Source organism: Triturus cristatus, chromosome 3_2 (assembly GCF_964204655.1).
Source record: "Triturus cristatus chromosome 3_2, aTriCri1.1, whole genome shotgun sequence".
Classification (NCBI taxonomy): Eukaryota; Metazoa; Chordata; class Amphibia; order Caudata; family Salamandridae; genus Triturus; species Triturus cristatus.
The window spans coordinates 406,989,296-407,008,482 of record NC_140584.1 but is presented as its reverse complement, the minus strand read 5'-3'; the positions used below and the strand labels follow the sequence as shown (position 1 = coordinate 407,008,482).

Sequence of the window (19,187 nt, the reverse complement as noted above, 5' to 3'; positions counted from 1 at the left end):
GCCCCGCGCGAAACACCAGTGGTGGCAGATAAAATGTCACCGATGAGGACATGTCAAATTAGATTTGTCAATAGCATCTATGACCATCTATGATCATAACAGCATGCTTTTCCATAGCGCTTCATTACAACAGCTTCATTTCCAGTGGCTGTAAAAGACAGGTCCCATCAGTTTATCATTCTTGCCAGGATTCAAAATTGTGACCTGGAAGTCACACCAGCATACTGCCAGCTTGTGAATGATCTTGAAGTTGAGTGCAGTCATGATAAGAGGCAACATATTGTGAACATATTGCACGATGAACTGAAGCTTTTCATTCACACACACATTTACTTTAAAGTTGTACACTAAATGGCTGCTTTCATAAATATATTAAACAACAAGAGACAAGCTCTTTCGAGCAGAGCAGCAATGATCGAGCACAGCACGAGTTGCCTTTCTTATAACGCACAAGACGGCCTGTAAATGGTCAGACACACTGATTTTTGGTGAATTCTTTACTGGGAACCAAATATGTGACACCAACTCAAAAACGGATGCAGTGACCACAAAACCCCTTACTGCCTGAAGGTGAATGAATACAAAAGATCAATTGATGGGCAGAATGTTGAATAATCTCAAACATTCACCCCAGTACAGAGATCTGGGCCTAAATCCATTTTTTTGCTCCCAATGCTATTCCAGTTTAAACCCAGACATATGCAAATCAGTCTTGACCCTGCTCCCCATGGGAACAGTCCAGCCCTAACTGCCAGGCCCTCCCTTGACTGGAAACAACAATCTGGAGAATGGTTTCGGGGTAACACCCCTCATCAGTCAGGCTAGCTTGACTCCAGTGGCATGGAGAGCACGGGACCCATGTCTGGGCATGCCTGTCCCACTTGGATCTAACCCAGATCGCGTGACTGGGGTGAATGTTTGATTTCTTCTGCATTCCGTCTATAATTTGTGTGTATTTTTCTTTCCCACCACAAGTGCGTCGGGCATACCCAGACGTGGGTCCCAGACTCACTGTGCCACTGGATTTAAGCCAGCCTGGCTGATGAAGGGTGATGTCCAAAACCGGTCCCAGGATGCTGGTTTCTGGTCCGGGGAGGTCCTGGCTTGCCAGTTCAGGTTGGTCTGTTCCCACGAGGAGCAGGGCCAAGACTGATCTGGATATAGCGGAGTCTAAACTTGGTTGGCATGATGAGGAAAAGAACTATGGATTAAACCCAGATCTCTTTTGACTGCGAGTGAATGTTTGATTTGTTCTGCATTCCATCAATCTTTTGTGTGTATTTTGCTTTCTTGCCTTAAGTGCCCCAGGTATGCCCAGACTTGGGTCCGGGTTCACTGGGTCACTGGATTCAAGGTAGTTTGGCAGATGAGGGGTGATAGACACCGGTCCCAGAATGCTTGTTTCTGGTCCAGGCAGGACTTGATTGGCAGTTCGGCCTGTATTGTTCCCATGAGGAGCAGGCTCAAGACTGATTTACATATGGCTCGGTCTATACACTGGGGTGACATGGTGAGCAAAATAACGATGGATTCAAGCCAGATCTCTCGACTGGGGGTGAATGTTTGAATTGTTCTGCATTCCGTATATCATTTGAGTGTATTTTGCTTTGAAGGCAAATTGAAGCATATGCCAATACTTATTGTAGTATAGTTTGTAAACTGTGACATAACATCACTCTAAAACGAGTCTCGGCAATGCCTCCTCAAGAAGCATTGCCATATGACATTTAGGAATAACATGCCAGATGGGCCAGAGTACTTGAAGGAGCACATCTTAATATTCATAAACTGAATATATTGTGTTTCAGTTCAATACATGCTTATGGGATAATTAACACTAAACAAATGACAACAAAAAGGAATAGAGGATGGACATTTAGAAGAAAAAAGTCCACAACACAGTCAAACAGAAATAGGGGGGTTTCCCCCACAAGCCATAAATACACTTACCAGTGGTATCAGTGCTATCACATAATTTTAACAGAAAGGAGAACATTCACTCCCATTTCTACTGGATACATTTTTGTGCAAGGGAGTACATCCACCTTAAGAGTCTTGGAATAAAACAAATACTTCAAGGTTTGGCATGGAAGTCAGATCTGCAAATGCAACTCTGGCCCACTGCAATACTAAGCATTTTGTTCATTTGTAACCTCTTATTTGTTGTATCATTTTGTTTAGTACCTGCTTAATATCTATGATTATATGTACAGCGCTCTGATACCCTAGCGGGTCTTGTTTGTGCTATATAAAACTTCTCAAAATAAAATAAATAAAAATAAATAGACATGGGACAGGGAAAGGACGCACACCAAACAGCCACAGGAAGATACTGTAGAGAACAGAGATTGATGGGATATGCTTAAAGCAAAAATCTCACTATGACCATCAAGTAACCATGCTGATCCACACTGATTCCCCACACAGCTGTTGGCTGTTTTTTTCTAACGGGTCTACAACAGCAAACAACATTTGGCCGGATGACAACTACTCATCCTTTTTGAGAAACTCGCTTAAACTTGGATATCATACCAAAGATTTGACCCACAAACTGCTGATGAAAGTAAAACAAACTTGCATTTTGTCCAGCTGCTTGTTGACGTCTTCATCGTTTTCATAATCTTTACAGAGTTGGGTGACCAGAGCTCCATACGTCAACGTGAAGAGCTCTGAATTCTGGGAAGAAATTGAGAAACACGATTAGCAAACGCATGAAGACAATGCTTTAGAAAGTTTTCCAAACTTCCATTAGGTCAAGGACAATCCCCACACATCAAACATCACAATATAGAGAGAAAAACGACGAAGAATAATATTTAGATTAAGCTTTTTTATAGCAATGCGACTCCCAGCGCTTACTAAGCAGTCTTAAGATCGATATGCCCAGGGCATATTTTGATCACAGACCAAGAGTACCATGTGCTGCAAAGAAAAGCATACATGCATTAGGTACAACTCCAATAAACCACCATCTTTAAACATTGGCTCTGTTAGCCTACACTCCAGATAAGTTAGGCTGTGGGCTTCATAGGGACAAATGTTGAGCAAGGCAGACTGTCTGAAACTATCCGGTGACACTTGACCATATAGTCACGCTTCATCTACTTTATTGTGCAATGTACCAGCCACACATTTCAAGAGTGTGTTGTCCAGAGGCAAGATACTTTCAACAGCTTTCAAGGTACCAAAGACATGAATTGGCGATCTTTCTAAAAGAGTAAAGGAAGCCTGTATCCAGAAGACAGAGTCCTTTACGGATTAGCCCAGTCCATGGAGAAGGACACTCCTCTAATTTTTTAGCAGCTACCAGATCACAAGCAGGCCGAGCAAAGGGGGGCCTGCAAATCCTTATCTCTAACAAAATCTCTGTTAACCTTAGGAAGGCCGCAACTGTGGGCTCTCATGCACAGTTGCTGTGGCTAAGTAAAAAGGGGCAAAAGAAAACTGACATTCTATTATTGACCATGTACTGGTATCTGTCTCTGCTAGTCGCTTGTGTGGTAATCTTATCGTTGTACCCTCATTACTTAGTGACCATAACCTGTTAAAACGTTCCTTTTTTTGGGGGGGGGCAAAAAGATCGATGTATATGATACAGTAAATTTTATAAAACCGGTTGGGACAAATGGAGTCAGAATTAAATGGTCAGTTGTAGACCCTTGTTTGACATTGAGGAAAAAAGCGGTCTCCAACCAAAGTGAAATCATATATGGTCTTCAGGAGGAAATCACACCACTTGTACTGAACGAGAAGTTTTGCACCATTACAAAATCTCTTAAATCAATTTTAACAAAGATCCCTGGCCCATTAGGTAGTAAAAAGAAGGGGTGGTTTGACAGGGCCTGCACTAAAGCGCTAAGGGGCTTGAAGCATGCCCTGTCTCAATCACCATGGTATTTATCTACCATCCAAACCTAACGGCATGAATACAAAGCACTCTTAGCGGCCCGGAAAAAGATTCTTAAGGAAGAGGCATGGGATAACTTGGCTACCGCTGCAAAAGCCAAAAATAATTAACTCTTCTGGGAGACGGTAAAGGCCCCATTTCTGAAGAATGATAATATCCCAGAATTCGGATTTTTTGTCTCCGAGGACAAATGGGTGAATCATTTCTCAGAATTTATTTACAGCCATAGGGAGCCGCGAACGGTGCAAGATGGGTTGCCAGGAGAGGGAGTTAATCTCCCCTTGAACATCACTAATGAGGAAGTCATCCAGACAATCCATGCGAGTGCCGGGGGTCGGGCCCCAGGGCTGGACGGTGTCCCAGTTGATGTATATAAATCAGCCACTACCTTATGGGGACCCATCCTAACTAGTGTTCAATATAGCTGCTACAGATATAATCCCCCAAACATGGGGTGAATCAATCATCATACCCATGTTCAAAAAGGGGGATAAAGAGGATCCCAGAAATTATCGACCAATCTCACTCATAGACACTGCTATGAAAGTGATGAGCAGGGTCCTTCTGTTAAGACTCGAAGAATGGGCAACTGAATACTCTGTTTTAACACCAGTGCAGTTCGGGCTTAGAAAGCGGATAGGGACCATTGAGCAATGCACACATCTAGAGTTCCTCATCGGCTAGTACACCAGGGCAAAGGCAGGCTCCCTATACCTTTGTGGATTTAAGTAGTGCATTCGACTTAGTGGACCATAATCTGCTGTGGTTAACCCTAACGAGGATGGAAGCAGCAAGGGTGATTATTGGGTTCCTCTGCTGTTTGTATGAGAAATTATCTAGCCAGGTCAGTTTTGGCCCCAGGGAGAATGTACACCTCATTTTAAGGTGGGGCGGTGGATTCGCCAAGGGTGCGTATTAGCACCAATCCTATTCTCTTTATTTTTAAACGGGATAGCTAATCATTTACAGGCGATACAGGCTGATGCCCCCATGGTGGCAGGTCGTCCAAAACCGGTTTTATTATATGCTGACGACGCCGTATTCGTAGCAAGAACCCCGATAGGCCTCTAGAGACTGATGGACGCATTTTCAGATTTTATGCTACAGAAGAAAATGGTCATAAATAAATCCAAAACATATATCATGATCTGTGGGCCCAAACTCCCTAAAACTTTTTATATTGAAAAAAGCCCTATTAAGACTGTGAATTCTTTTTGCTATTTAGGTATTGTTTTTTCAGAAAATGGCTCGTGGTCTCAACACATTTCAACTACCAAAGCTAAAATGAGCAGGGCACCCCAGGGCATTTTTAGATTTTCTTCCAAACTGGGGTCAGCCAATTAATGAGAAGGTAGCCTTATATAAAGCTAAAGGAACAAGTATAGCTCTTTATGGGTAGTATATATCGTATGGCACTGAAGATGAGTACGAATAATTACTTATCATATGTGACCTATGCACAGCATTGTTTTGTTCTAACCAGATTAAGATGTGGCATTGTTCATTATCTTGTAGCTTTCCCTACAATGCGGTCTCATCAGCCGGAAGATCATCTATGCCCATGTGACAGTTTAAGTAAACAGAGCACGTCGCACTTTTGTTATATTGCAAATTTTATAAGAATCTTCGATGTTTTTATGTCAAACCACTTTTTAGTACACATAACATCAGGTCACATTAAGTGGCAATGAAATTCCTGATGTCATTGGGTGATCCCCTGACTTGCTATAGTGTTGCCCTGATCATTCTGAAGGCAATAAATCTGAAAAAAGCCCTCCGTTTTTGGCAGTATAGAGCTGGCTTGAGTTTTTATAGGATTTTAGCATTTGTAATCGATTATTTAATGTGCAAAAACTTAATTCTGCCTCATTTATGATGTAACTAATACGCGAACGTTATAGTAATGATATATAAGATGTAATGATTTTATTATTATATTATTTTGATTGTACTGGATATAAGATTTTTTATGGCTATCTCTGATAGTCGAATAAAGATTAAACTGACAGTCCTTTACGGTATAGCATGGCTTGTACCAAGCTTTCACTTAAATTTACACAGTCCACACCAATCCGCTTTTATGCCAGATTAACATTGAGAAGCCTTAAAGTTATTGGTCGTGTACTGTTGGAAATTGGCACCATTCAAATACTTTTAGAAGGGACAGCCTTTCAAGTTTATTTACCTGGGCTCCTCCAAACACATAAGCATGTAAAATAGGAATGTTCTTGAACATGTGGGTTATTGAATGAAGAGTTTTTGGTTACAATTCTACAGGCTCTACATTAACTGCCCATTTGTGTTTCAATTATGCAGAAAATATTTGTTAGCAACAAATCAAGGCCTAAACAGTTCTGAAGCAAAGAAAATGCTGCCTATATACAAACTAACATTGTTGTGTGCATGTGTGTGGCTATGCTGATGATACTCAGCTGGTGGTTGGCCTTTCCCAGTCGGCGCACCATCCCGACCGGCTGCACTCGTGTCTTGAAAAGATCTACACGTGGATGTGCAGCTCAGCCCTAAAGTTAAATGGCTCCAAGACGGAATTGATGCTGCTGGGGAACTCTTCTCCATCTCTGTCTCCCAGCAGCTGGCCAGACTGTCTGGGACCGGTACCCCCCCCCCAAGCAGGAGATCAAGAGCCTGGGGGTATGGCTGGAGCAGGACCTATCTTTTAAAACCCATGCCAAAAAGACCGCTGGCGTGTGCTTTGGCCTGCTCCGCTCAGCCCAGAAGATTCTGCCTCTACTCCCAGTAGCCACTCGTAGGCTTCTCATCCAGGGACTTATCATCTCGCGGCTGGATTTCAGCAATGCGCTTTTCCTGGGTGCTCCCGAAGCTACCCTGAACAAACTGCAGCAAGTGCAGAACGCGGCTGCTAGGCTTCTGACGGGTCTCCCTAGGTGTCAATCTGCCCGCCCGGCGTTGAGGGCATTGCACTGGCTCCCGGTGAAGGACAGGGTGAAATTCAAGTCACTTTGCATCGCCCACAAAGTTCTGCATGGGGTAGGTCCACCTATTTTGGAGGAAATGGTCCAGCCTTACAAGGCCTCTCGTTCTCTCCGCTCTGACCATCAACATCTCCTTCAGGTTGGCAGGGTGAAAAAGGCAAGAACCGGTGGCAGAAGGTTCTCTATAAATGTGGCCTCTTTGTGGAATTCATTGCCCCTACAACTGCGCGCGGAAGCCAGTCTTCTTCGGTTCCGTAAACTTTTAAAAACTTTTTTGTTCCCCGTGTAGTCCTTGTATTCGTGCAGTAGTGGTTTGTGCCGGCAAGCGCTGGGATGCCTATTTGGTAACCAGGCGCTATATAAAACTCAGAATAATAATAATTTAGGCTCCCAGGCGCCATCTCTTCTGTTCATGGTCTTGTATTGGCAGAGCAGACCTGGGACTGAAATAGAATTGGGGCGCCAAGGGTTTGTGAACTGCAGCACTGCATTAGTGCTGGACGGGCAAAAAAGATTAAGACCGGAATGGAAAGTGAGAAGCAATTCCACATAAGTGCGAGTCCATCGTGAAACATCATGACCTGTCCGCACAAGTTTTCTGCAATTTTGCCACACATGCTATTAGAAGGCATTCTACAACAGTTGCCTCCGGTACACGTTCCTGCCATAAGTCCTTCAGTATCGCAATCCCAATAATGCTGTATCATCAAACAGACTTTTACCCTTCATACTGCTAATCACCATCTGAAAAAGGGCCCAATGTTCATCGCCTTTAAGAGGGCCCTTCGCAAGATAAGTGATACGGCAGGAGTCTGCCATATCATACATGGACTCTCCTATTTTACATTACCTCTGATGAGTAACCTGGTTCACGAAGGACATCATAATGACCCTTTCGTTCAGAATCACCCCTCGCCCACCAAACAATTTATAGCACCCTATGATGATACAGAAGTGTGAGGGGATTAATGCAGGGGGTCTCTCCGATGCAAAGGATTTGTGAGTCGCACCCAAGAAGACTTACAACAGGTCACAAAATACATCACCAGTCACATCTGATCAGACACGTGCCCAAGAGTACACCATTAACTGAATAAACAAACTATCAACCTATGACCTTAATTTGCAGCCATCCTTGGTCCATTCTCGTACATTTCCAGTAATATTATATACACCTTATTTCTGGATACTATCACCACAATGAACGCCTCTTTATGGAGCTAAATAAATAGGCAAACCCAAACATGAAGCCTTCTTTCAAAAATGTCTTTCTCCAGAGAACCTCATGCCTTAGAAAGAGAGGGCAGAGTCTAGGAAGCACAGTGAAAGAAACATTATTTTGAAGTCCTATAAAACAAAACTTAAAGCCTCTGTTCGCAATCGAAGTATGGAAAGGGGATTTTTAGAGCCAACATTCTGCGTACAACTCCCTGCATTTCCAAAGTTGATAATGCCAACAAGGGATTTTTATGGATTACAAATAATTCAAGGGTCTGAGCTCTCATGAAGAATGCTCCAGTTTCCTTTCAAGGCTTCTGCAACAATCCCATGAAACTTTATAAAAACAAATCTAGTACTTTCATAACAGTTTCCTTTTCCATCCTGCATTCATTTTCAGAAACTTGCAATTACTAAGAGACAATGCACACATCAAATTAGAGGACAAAGCCGGGCCCTGACCTTCAAACTGCCCTCACGGGTTTTATTTCTGCTCATAGTCCTACAAAATGAAGCTGCCCCTCACTTCTCTGCATGCAGCAAATTACCTTGAAGTGCAGTGCTCATCGCATGATCTGGCCTCTATAATACAGAGTAGACTCATCTCGGACTTCACGTGCTTGAGTTGAACTGCTATATGCGTACTAACTACTCAGTTCTACTTCAATTGGATGACAAACTGTCTTCACTCCTTGGATGAGCACATGCATGGAGAGAGGGGTGAAGAAATGCTGCATATGAATGAAAACCTGAAAGATATTGCTGACAAGGTCCACAGCCTCAACCGATCAAGTCATTTGTGTCTATCAAACAAAATGAAACTGAAAAAACATAGTATCACCTGCAACACCAACATGGTACTTTCAATTTCAGATAAACATAGTTAAGAATTCTCGCTCAGGCCAAAAGACAGCGTTATGGATGTTAAATGTGAATCGTGATAAAAATTAAATTTTGCTCAGTCCTTCCTAAATTTTGGGCCGTTTTGATGGCAGCTTTTCAGTTCTTTAACAGCCCACACATATATTGTTTGGCCCACAGAAAGATACTTCTCCAAATAAGAACAATGTAAAGTGTCACCCAAGTGCTCTTAGAAGATAGGAAGGACTATCTACACTATGTGCAAAAAACTGTTTTAGCCTAAGAGCAGAGCGTCGATACATGCAAAACAAAAGTGCAAAATATGAAGCAGAGGCACATAAAATGAATATCATACATTGTACCTGTAGAATTCCTCTTACTCAATACATTTGGTTATAAAAACGTTTAAAAAAAAATAGGTTAAAAACCACTGCGACCAACATCTGTAACACACTTAGAAAATGATCCCACTTCTCATGATCCTCATCAGATGGTCCCAATGCTCACCTTGTCATATCACAGTTAAACTTTAAAAAACAGCTGCTCTTCCTATCCCAGGACCTTAACAGAACACAAGAGAACATCCTGAACCAAGCAGTCATGATTTTAGCTTTTTGCATAAATGTCTCACCCCTGCCTTAAAGACCTCTTTTTGACTACGAGTTTGCAATCAAGTAGATGTTCTGGACCTCTGCCTCATCTATACAGCAATACTCAATCAAGCATGAGGCCATCTTGCAGATCTAACACACCGGTGTTGGCCAACCCTAGCGTTTGAATACACAAGCTGACAAACTCTCTTATGGAGCAAACTGCTGCCAACATGTTTAATCCAACTGCACTTCGAAGGGGCTCAAACACCAACCCTTCCCCTGAGCGTTCTCTTAATGCTTTCAATTAGTCATGATAAGTTTTAGCTGTAGGTTCTTATTCATACATATGTCCGAGAGTTGGTCTTGGCAGACTACGGCTAATAAATCCATTAAACAAACATTTGCAATGCAATAGGTCTCGCATTTACTAGAGTTTGAGCTATTGGAATTGTAAATGACAATAGCTTAAAGTCTCGCAAATACGAGATCTATTGCATTGCAAATACTTTTTTTTCTAAAAGCGCCCCAACATGCGCTTCAGAATAATGGCGGCCGCCCCCCTTTCTTTAAACAAGCTGCGTCTAAAGAAAGGGGCGTGGCCGCCATTAAAGTGAACCCATGGCATGGGGCACTTTTACAAAAGAAGTTGACAAACAAAAGCTTTTTTTGTAAAAGCGCCCCATGCTGCTATCTCACTTTAATAGCAGCCATGGACTTTTCTTTAGATGCGGCTCGGTTAAAGAAAGGGGTGTAGCCTCCATTAATGTGAACGCACAGCCTCCACTGTGGCATGCCGTCTTATTAAAAAAAAAAAAAAAAAAAAAAAACGGCGAGCGCATGTCTTGCCTGCAACAACATGCAGGGGAAAACATTTAACGAACTAGTGCTCGGAGGCCGTAATTAAAGCCTACCGAGTAACAACGTCGGGGAGAGGATGTAGCCTTCCGGCTAGAGCGGTCAACCTTGAAGCAGAGGAACTGGGTTCGATACTCAGCAACGACCCTCAACATCCTGTGTTTCTGGGCAAATCACTTAATCTCCCCGTGCCTAACAAAAATTAATGTGTACTTCTAAACTAAACTGGTGCTCCTGTAAAGCGCTCTGATACCAGATTTCTCGGGTCTAGTTTGCGCTATATTAAACCCTTTTTTTTTTTAAACGATAACACACGTAAGAGGGCCTGTCCTTATGGGAGGTTACAAGATGAGACAAGGAGGTACTCAGGAGTGACTACTAAGCCTATTGACCAATGAAAAGTCAGTTTATAAAGGACAATGACAAGCCAATGAAAAATATGGGCGGAGCTTCAAGTCCATACCTGAATACAGCATGCCTCGCAGAGCAGCGCATGTGCTGCCCAGGCTCGACCTAAAAAAACAACACCAAGCCACTCTACTAAGTAAAACAGAGGACTCTAGCTCTGCATTTAGCATCTTTTGTGATGATATCTCTTGTCGAACCCCTAAAAAAAAACAAAAAAAAAAAACAGGAAAGTTAAGAAGGAACATCCACCAGTCTTTAAAAAGGCAAACTATGGGGGTGTGGCCAAGTGGTCCAACATGGCGGACGCACTTTAGACCAGCTCCGCCAGCGCGACATAAAATTCAGCTGAAACCGAGCTAGTTACTGCTACAAACCTACAAATCGTCCCTGCAGGCGTTGCAACGCAGGTGTGCACACCGGTGCTTCGTGTGGCGCTGCTGCAATGCCCAATATGGTGCCGGAAACAGTGCCCGTGATAGGTGAGTTAAGGACGAGGCCCGACATGCATGGTTTGCAGCGTACCTTGCCCTGCTAGGTCGCTCCCCAGCCACTGCGCTGCCCCCCTGAGTGCCGCTCTGGTTCGCTCGCTGCCAGATTTACTCCTCAAGACCTGGCTCTTCGAGCAGTAGCGGCACCCCCCCACCCCCCACCCCTCAGCACCTGGAGACCCTCACGGGTAAGTAGTGCGCTTTACAAGTACCCTGATTGATTGATTTATTGATTGATTGGCATCCCAGAGCAGAATATATCAGTGGGGTGATAAAGCTGGCAAATTACTCTATCGATTATGTAGGCAGGCTGTGACATCAACTTCTCCTCCCTTCGTCTACAATGCAAAGGGGCAACCCTTACAGACCCGACAAATTGCTGGTAGCTTTGCACACTTTTATGGGGAACTCTACAGACCAAGAGAAGCTATACACACCTCATTAATAGAGAGCTTTCTTGACGATATACCACCGGGTGCCATTTCTGAGGACACACGGAAATCCTTAGATTCGCCCATTACACTAGAAGAATTAACAATAGCTGTGTCTGAGCTACGGCTGGGCCGGGCCCCTGGCCCCAAAGGCTACCCCAGTGAATTCTACAAAGTGTTTATGGCCGAACTAGGTCCTCATCTCCACAACATAAATCAGGAGATGACTAAGATGGCACGGTTGCCACCAGACTGGCGACACACCGAAATAGTAGTGTTTCCCAAGCCGGGAAGGCCACCTGAACAACACACCTCCTACTGCCCAATATCTCTTCTAAATACGGAGGCGAAAATACTAGCCAAAATTCTTGCAAATAGACTAATACCATACATGTCAGACATAGTCCACTTAGACCAAGCAGGCTTTATGCCTCATCGCTCTACCCGTCATAACATTAGAAGAGCCCACAACGCAATAGAAGCAGTAGATCGCCTAGACAGACTTGCTGCTCTGTTATTGACGGACACGGATAACGCTTTGGATTCCATTAGCTGGACCTACTTATTCGCGCTCTTACCACGCTATAATTTTGGCCCACAGTTCATAGCATATATCAAACTCCTATATACTGATCTGACGGCTGCAGTTCGAGTTGCAAATTGTGTCACTGATCCCTTCCCTGTCGGGTATGGAGCACAGCAAGGATGCCCCCTGTACCCTCTCCTTTTTGCACTGGACATTGAGCCTTTGGCCATATGGGTCCGGAAAGATGCGTTGATTAGGGGTTTTGAATGGACAGCGGATATCTCAGATCGTATAGCACTATACGCGGAAGACATACTATTCTTCCGCACAGATCCATATAAAACTGGCCATAGAATAATGCAGATAATGCGGATCTTCGGGGAAACGCCAGGCCTTTACTTGAATCCCCGGAAGTCAATCTGAAGCAACAGACAGGCTGCTATACTTAGGCATATTTCTGTCAAAGAACTCCAAAACCTCATGGGATCGGAATCTAGGTGAAGTCACCGAAAAGGTGCAAACCAACACACAACTCTGGGCAGGGCTGCCATTATCTCCATATGGGAGATCTGCAATTTTCAAGATGATATCTCTCCCACAATTACTTTACCATTTGCAGAATCACCCACATTCAATCCCATTGTCCTTGTTCAAGGACATCAACGCCATGTTGTGGCAATTCCTATGGGGGGGGGGGGGTGCCTCCCAGGCCGCACTTCTCACCTGCTTCCAGGCAACGTACTGTGGTGGGATTGCGGCCACAGATATACAGGCCTACTACGCGGCCTCACACCTTCAGGTGCTTAATAGCTGGCGATATGGTCCAAACGACGATCCATCATATGCGTTGGAACGCCAGACAATGAATGACCTTGCCCTTACATCCTATCTGTATAGTAGATCGAATCTCCACTACTTGCCACCTGCCATCAGAGTGGTAATTCTTTCCTGGCGGCAATCTCTCTGAAGAATGGGTTGGTGGGGGTGTATCACCCGCAAAAAACCACTATGGCATAACAAACCATTACCCCAGCTGGCAGTGCTCCTGGGTTTTTTCGCGGATGGGACAATATAGGAATTTCTACAATTGGGGATATCATGCATGGCACGGTACTTAAATCATTCCAGGACCTAAAAGACGAATTCTCCATGCACAATTCCCTGTTTTATAAATATTTACAGCTCCGTCAGGCTATCACACCCCACATAGATAAACTGGAGTCACTCCCAGAATTCAATCCACTGGAGGGCAAGCCCTAATGGGAGACCAAGGTGAACATAAGATATCCAAAATATACCAATCCCTCATTACACACAGCGTCACGACACTTGAAGATACTTGGCAAACCGACATAGGCCTCCTAGATGCGCATGATTGGACCGAGGCTCTGGAGCCCCCCCGGGAGCTACCATCTCCTCCCACCTACGACTCATCCAGTTTAAGTAACTCAATGGGGCGTATTATACGCGCCACAGACTATGGAGAGCTGGACTGATAAGACCCCCCCAGTATGCCTACGAGGTCAGTACATTCTTGCACACAGTCTGGCCATGTATAGCTTTAGGTTCTGGTCCGGTGTACTGGCGTTCTTAACCGAAATCCTTGGGTGGGAACTGCCTAGATCCCTTAGACTTACAATGCTTCATATAACGGATGAGATTGGCAGCAACCGGTATAAACGTCATCTCCTGTGGCATGGCCTTACACTAGCTAAGCGAGACATAGCTAGGATATGGAAATCTAAAACACCCCCTACTGTTAAGGCATGGAAAACGGAATGGACTTCTGCATGGGACCAGAGATAACGGTTTTCCAGGCACATGGATGCCCATAGAAACACCCTAAAATCTGGCAGAGTTGGGCGGACTACAGCGGTCTCGCCATATCACAGCAGACAATGATGGCGAATGAAGTGGACTCTGAAATTCGGACATATGATGCACAGATGTGATACACATTGTGAGTCATGATCACTGAACTATGGTCTCTATCTAAACATATTGTATGCCATTGATATAAAGCTAATGCATTGGGGTTGAATTGTTGTAAAATTACACTGTTATAATTATATGATATGACATTATATCCATATATCCGCAAGTAAAGATGTAGTCCATTGGACAACAAGATCGCAGAAATTAAATAAATACAAATTGTTTTGAAAAAAAGAAAGACAAACTTTAGCGGACGTGTTCTTCAGTGGTGGAATATTCCATTATGCTACTGCCAATCTTGGGAACAGCTGCACAATTCAGAATAAAACGCAGGAAGTGCTTTACGGCAGACCCTAAACAGGAGAGCAATATAAATGGGCCATTTTACATAAGTGGGGAATTTTAAATATCCCCCGTCCTTAGCAGCAATGTCAATCTATAAATAGGCAAGGCTTCCACATGGAGGAATGGCACTCCACAGTAGCAGTAGAAGTCACTATGAGGGCACGCCTGAGGAGCATTCCTACCTGCCCTAGAGAACAACACTGGTTGTCACAGTTTGCATTGTGTGTAATCAGAAGCAGGGGATTCAGTGCCACATCTTCCCAACACAACTACAGAATGTTGGAGGAATAAAAATGAGATTATCAGGATGTCATGGTAAAATATGCTTTAAACCGTGATACGGTCCTGACGACAGGACAGTGGGAGTTTTGGGTAGACTTCTGACAAATTTGTGATCCCCCCCCCCCACCCCCCCACCAATCTAAATGTTTAACATCACTAAGTTAGATCCAACTGATAATTAAACAACAAGACAACCTGTGAAAATCTACTGTGGACGCAACATGCAGCATTTCTGGACTCAGGCATTAAAAGATCTTCTATTGTGCATTCTTCGTCCCTAAATCTGGTAGGACTAAATGGTTTGGTGGTCTTTATGTGGTAACACAACCAATGTTCTTACAAGTATCACATTTTCAGATGTTTTCAATATTTGGAGTTGTTGGGTGGATACAGCATGTTACATGCTGCTTCCCCCCACCCACATTTTGCAAAACACTCTGATGTTGTCTCTATTCAATTGTATCTAGTAGAGTGTGCCAAATCCACTCTGAGTAAGCCAAAGTGGATATTCAAATACTGCCAAAAGCTGATGCAAAATAACTCTTTGTTAAATGTTGATCCTGAGCTCTGGAACCAGATCACAGTGAAGGCTCGCAGCAGACAGAAATGACATATGGTTACTGAGGGTTGGATTTAAACTGGAAATCTACATGAGGTTCTCGAACCCCATTGTGCATGAGGGGAGTCTTTCATTCCTGGTCAATGGAAACTATAAGCATCACAGTGAGCACAGGCAGATTGGCAGTAGCAGTGTGTTGGCTCACATAAAGAGTCTATTGATGGAAATAACTCCATGTAAGATATCTGAGACAAACTGTTTATTCAGAGACAAAGGAAATTTGTTCCTACAAGTCATGATTTTGAATCAAGAAGATTGCTATTGCCCCGGTTACTTACCGGTAATGTTCATTACTCAGAGTGTAGTTTTCCTCGCCACAGAAATGACGTAGTGAACTTCAGCTCCCCACAGAAACCGTAAAGTAATTTAGGGCTCTAGCCTCCCCCATCCCTCCCCAACATGGCCGACCTCCTTCACCCCTGACCAACTAGTGGAGGCACGACCCACCCCACTTCCTGTTTTTTTGGTTCTGCTTTGCAGACTCTTCAAGCCAGTCACAGCTAAGTGGGGAAGGTCGTGCTGTAGCAGACCCAGGGGCCGGTAAGAAGTCCTTATGTGCTGGCTCTTTGTGAGATCTTTGTATGATACAACGTTTGTTTTTTCCCGGCACATTGAAATGTCCGGACATAGCGGGCTCTTACCGTGTGTTCGAAGCCTTGCTTCAGTAGGCTCGTGTATTCCACCAGGTCCTGGTGGCAGGACAGGGTTGCACCTGCCTTCAGGGTATCGCCCGCACCCATTTCCCCTGAACAGACCAAGAATGCAAAGTAGCCCCCCAGCCAAGCTGGGGGGCATCCGTGGTCAACATCCATGCTCCATAAGTTCAACTAGAGACTGACAGTCCTTCAAAAGAGACTGGATAAAGTAGGAGAGATAGGCTGAGGTCCTAATGGAGAAGTTGGCCGCACCATAAGATCTCTTGACTGAAGACTGCACCCTTTTGTCAACCGTGTCCGAAGGGGAGGCATCCTCTGAAATGTTAGCACCCTGTGAAGACAACCCAGCCATAAAGGGGGAGTCTACCTTAACTGCAACTGGAAAATCCTTTGAAAAGCACTCAATGGCATACCACTTAGACAAGTACGGTGGAAAAGAAGGCTTGTCTATCTCTTGTCATTCATTATTCATCACCTTTTTTTATCAAAGGATGCAGAGGGAGGGACTCTGGCTCACGCATTTGGTACTGCATGAAGAAATCCTCCAATTCTTCCTGCACCTGGGGCACAGAGAAAGATCGATTATCTTTGATATGCTGCCGAACCTCCTTAAGTTCCTGCCCCTGCACATAAAGGCCCTTGAGATCATCCTTCTCTCCTTCAGCCTCAGCACTAGTGGAAGGCTTCAAACGCACCTTCTTAGGCGATGAAAAGCCCTCAAGCTCCTTTAATGCAGCAGCTACTGCAGCCTGGATCATTTACTTAATGGTTTGCAATAAAGTGCTCACCGCCTGAGCCTGCACTCTAGGGCCAGCCCCAACCAGAGACTCATCTGCATTTGTGATTCTGAAACACACTTGAGAAAGCACAGAAAACCACCCTGAGGGAGACAGGCTTATATAGGCAGATCAATTAAACAAATGTCGTGAAAAACACAGTGATGGCCGGGCCAGTTTCTAAGCAAATCAAACAATTTAGCAGCGTGAACGCTGCTGAGCGTGATCCGGGCATCCGCATTACTCAGCAAATTTCAGTATGCCAGGAATGCGTGATGCATCATGCCCGAGTCGCAAAACAGCTGGTTGCCCTACTGCAGCCTATAACATCAAAAGACTGATCAGCACATGCCCGCCCGCAAGGGCACCAGCTTGACTGTGCCCTCTCCGCGGACTGTCCGTGCTGAAATGGAAAGCAGAGCGGGCGATACCCTGAAGGCAGGCGCAACCCTGTCCTGCCACAAGGAACTGCTGGAATACATGACACCAGTGAATCAGGGCTTCGAACACATGGTAAGAGCCCGCTATGGCTGGGCCTCTCAAACGAGAAAAATAAATAAACTACATAGCATACCTAGATTCACATAGAGCCTGCACAGCAGGACTCCTTACGGGCCTCTGTGTCTGCTACAGCATGACCTCGCACCAACCTGTCACTTGCTTGAAGAGTCTGCAAAGCAGAACCAAACAAGCATTGGCATAGCCAATAGGTCTCGCCTTTGGGACCTTATAAGTGTTTAGCCATGTAACAGTTGCATAACTAAATACTTATAAGGGCCCAAAAGCGAGACCTATTGGCTATGCCAAGCGGCCGTGCGGCCGCGAAAGTGATCGCAATCGCGATCAAACATCAAAGCGGCTGTGAGGCCACGAAAGTGAAAGTAATCGTGGTAAAAGCGGCGCGCGCCCGCGCACATGCACTGTAGCTCTAGGCTGGCCTGGTAGCACATTTTTGGAGCCCTCTCAATAAGTCTCGCCGGACCAGCGCATGCGCTGAGTCAGGCGAGACCTAAAAAACAGGAAGTGGGGTGGATCGTGCCTCCTCTTATGGTAGGTCAGGAGTGAAGGAGCCCAGCCATGTTGGGGAGGGATGGGTGAGGCTAGGGCACAAAATTTCTTGGAGGGTTCTGTGGGGGAGCTGAAGCTCGCTGCGTCATTTCTGTGGCAAGGAAGACTTGCGAGGAGGTAATGAAGATGTGCCATGTTTTGCCACACAGAAAGAATCAGGAGAAATGGAGAGATCACGCAGTAAATGGAAGTCTTTCTAGTAGAAGCAAGCATGTTTACACAGGACATAATGAAGCACATGTTGCTGATACATCTTCTACTGACAGAGTCTAATACATTATTTTTGTTGCAAAATGTAATTGTTTTCATGTATTCACACTACAGAAGCGTTTGAATTTGTATTGTTTCGAGGATCATCCTTTAGCTTACATATATTTTTAAGAAGTTCAAATTCTTTGAATTATTTGTAAGTTCAGTGTTGTAAAATGGATTTTTATTGTAGATGTGCTTTTCTGTATTAAATAATTGTCCAATAAACTTCTTTTATAGTGATTGGCTGTAACACACTAGTAACCCCAGGCAGTTTCGTTCTGATGAAGTTCCTAAAATGAGTGCCCCGAGAACATTGGCCTGTTTATAACTGGATAGGATTTTGCAAGTTTTCTTGTTCATGTGCCTGCCACAAAATAACTACATCTGAAGTGAGTCTCCTGTAGGACCCAAAAGAAGGGAAACCACACATTAAGACAGAAAACAGTTGGAAAATGCAGACGACATTTGCAGAAACAGAACGGTGGGCAGTTGAAAGGATCAGAGAAGGAAACCTCTCACCTACCATGAGATGCACAGATGCAGAAGGTGAAATGAATGGCATGTACCAGTACTAGACAATGGACGCGGCAGGCAGGCAGAAGGGAAAGAGACAACACGAGAGTTAAGTGAGACACTGGACGGAACACAGCACAGGGCGTGGGTGCATGTAAATATACATCAGCACTGAAAACAGAGGTGAAACATACACAACACTAGCAATTACAGAAAACACACAACACACAAAGACCACGATGTCTATATATGCACTTGTAAATTATACTGTTACTACAAAGAAGGCCTGGATACAAACATTCTGCTACAGTTCAAAGGTCACTGTGGTTTGATACAAAAACGGTGTGTTTGTTGTGATTACTAGCAGGGAACCATGTATTATACATGTACAAAGAACATCCAAAATGGGCACTGATGCAAGGATCAAGTTCAATCAGTACAGAAAGAGGCAGTATTATGCGTCTATATGGTAACAAAAATCCTTTAGGGCTTACAACATA

General features: G+C 44.3%; 1 protein-coding gene across 3 annotated transcripts in view; it reads right to left on the bottom strand.

Annotated features, from left to right (window-relative positions):
• The window catches only part of TRAPPC3 (trafficking protein particle complex subunit 3), an 81,590-nt gene that overhangs the window by 40,032 nt on the left and 22,371 nt on the right, over nt 1-19,187 (bottom strand). For 2 of the 3 annotated variants that reach the window (XM_085647966.1, XM_085647965.1), the window contains exon 2: nt 2,579-2,676. In XM_085647966.1, the coding sequence (XP_085504092.1) occupies nt 2,579-2,676 (98 nt within the window). Of the gene's footprint in view, nt 1-2,578; nt 2,677-18,697; nt 18,741-19,187 lie in introns of those variants that run through there. The other variant, XM_085647967.1, reaches the window with a different exon arrangement.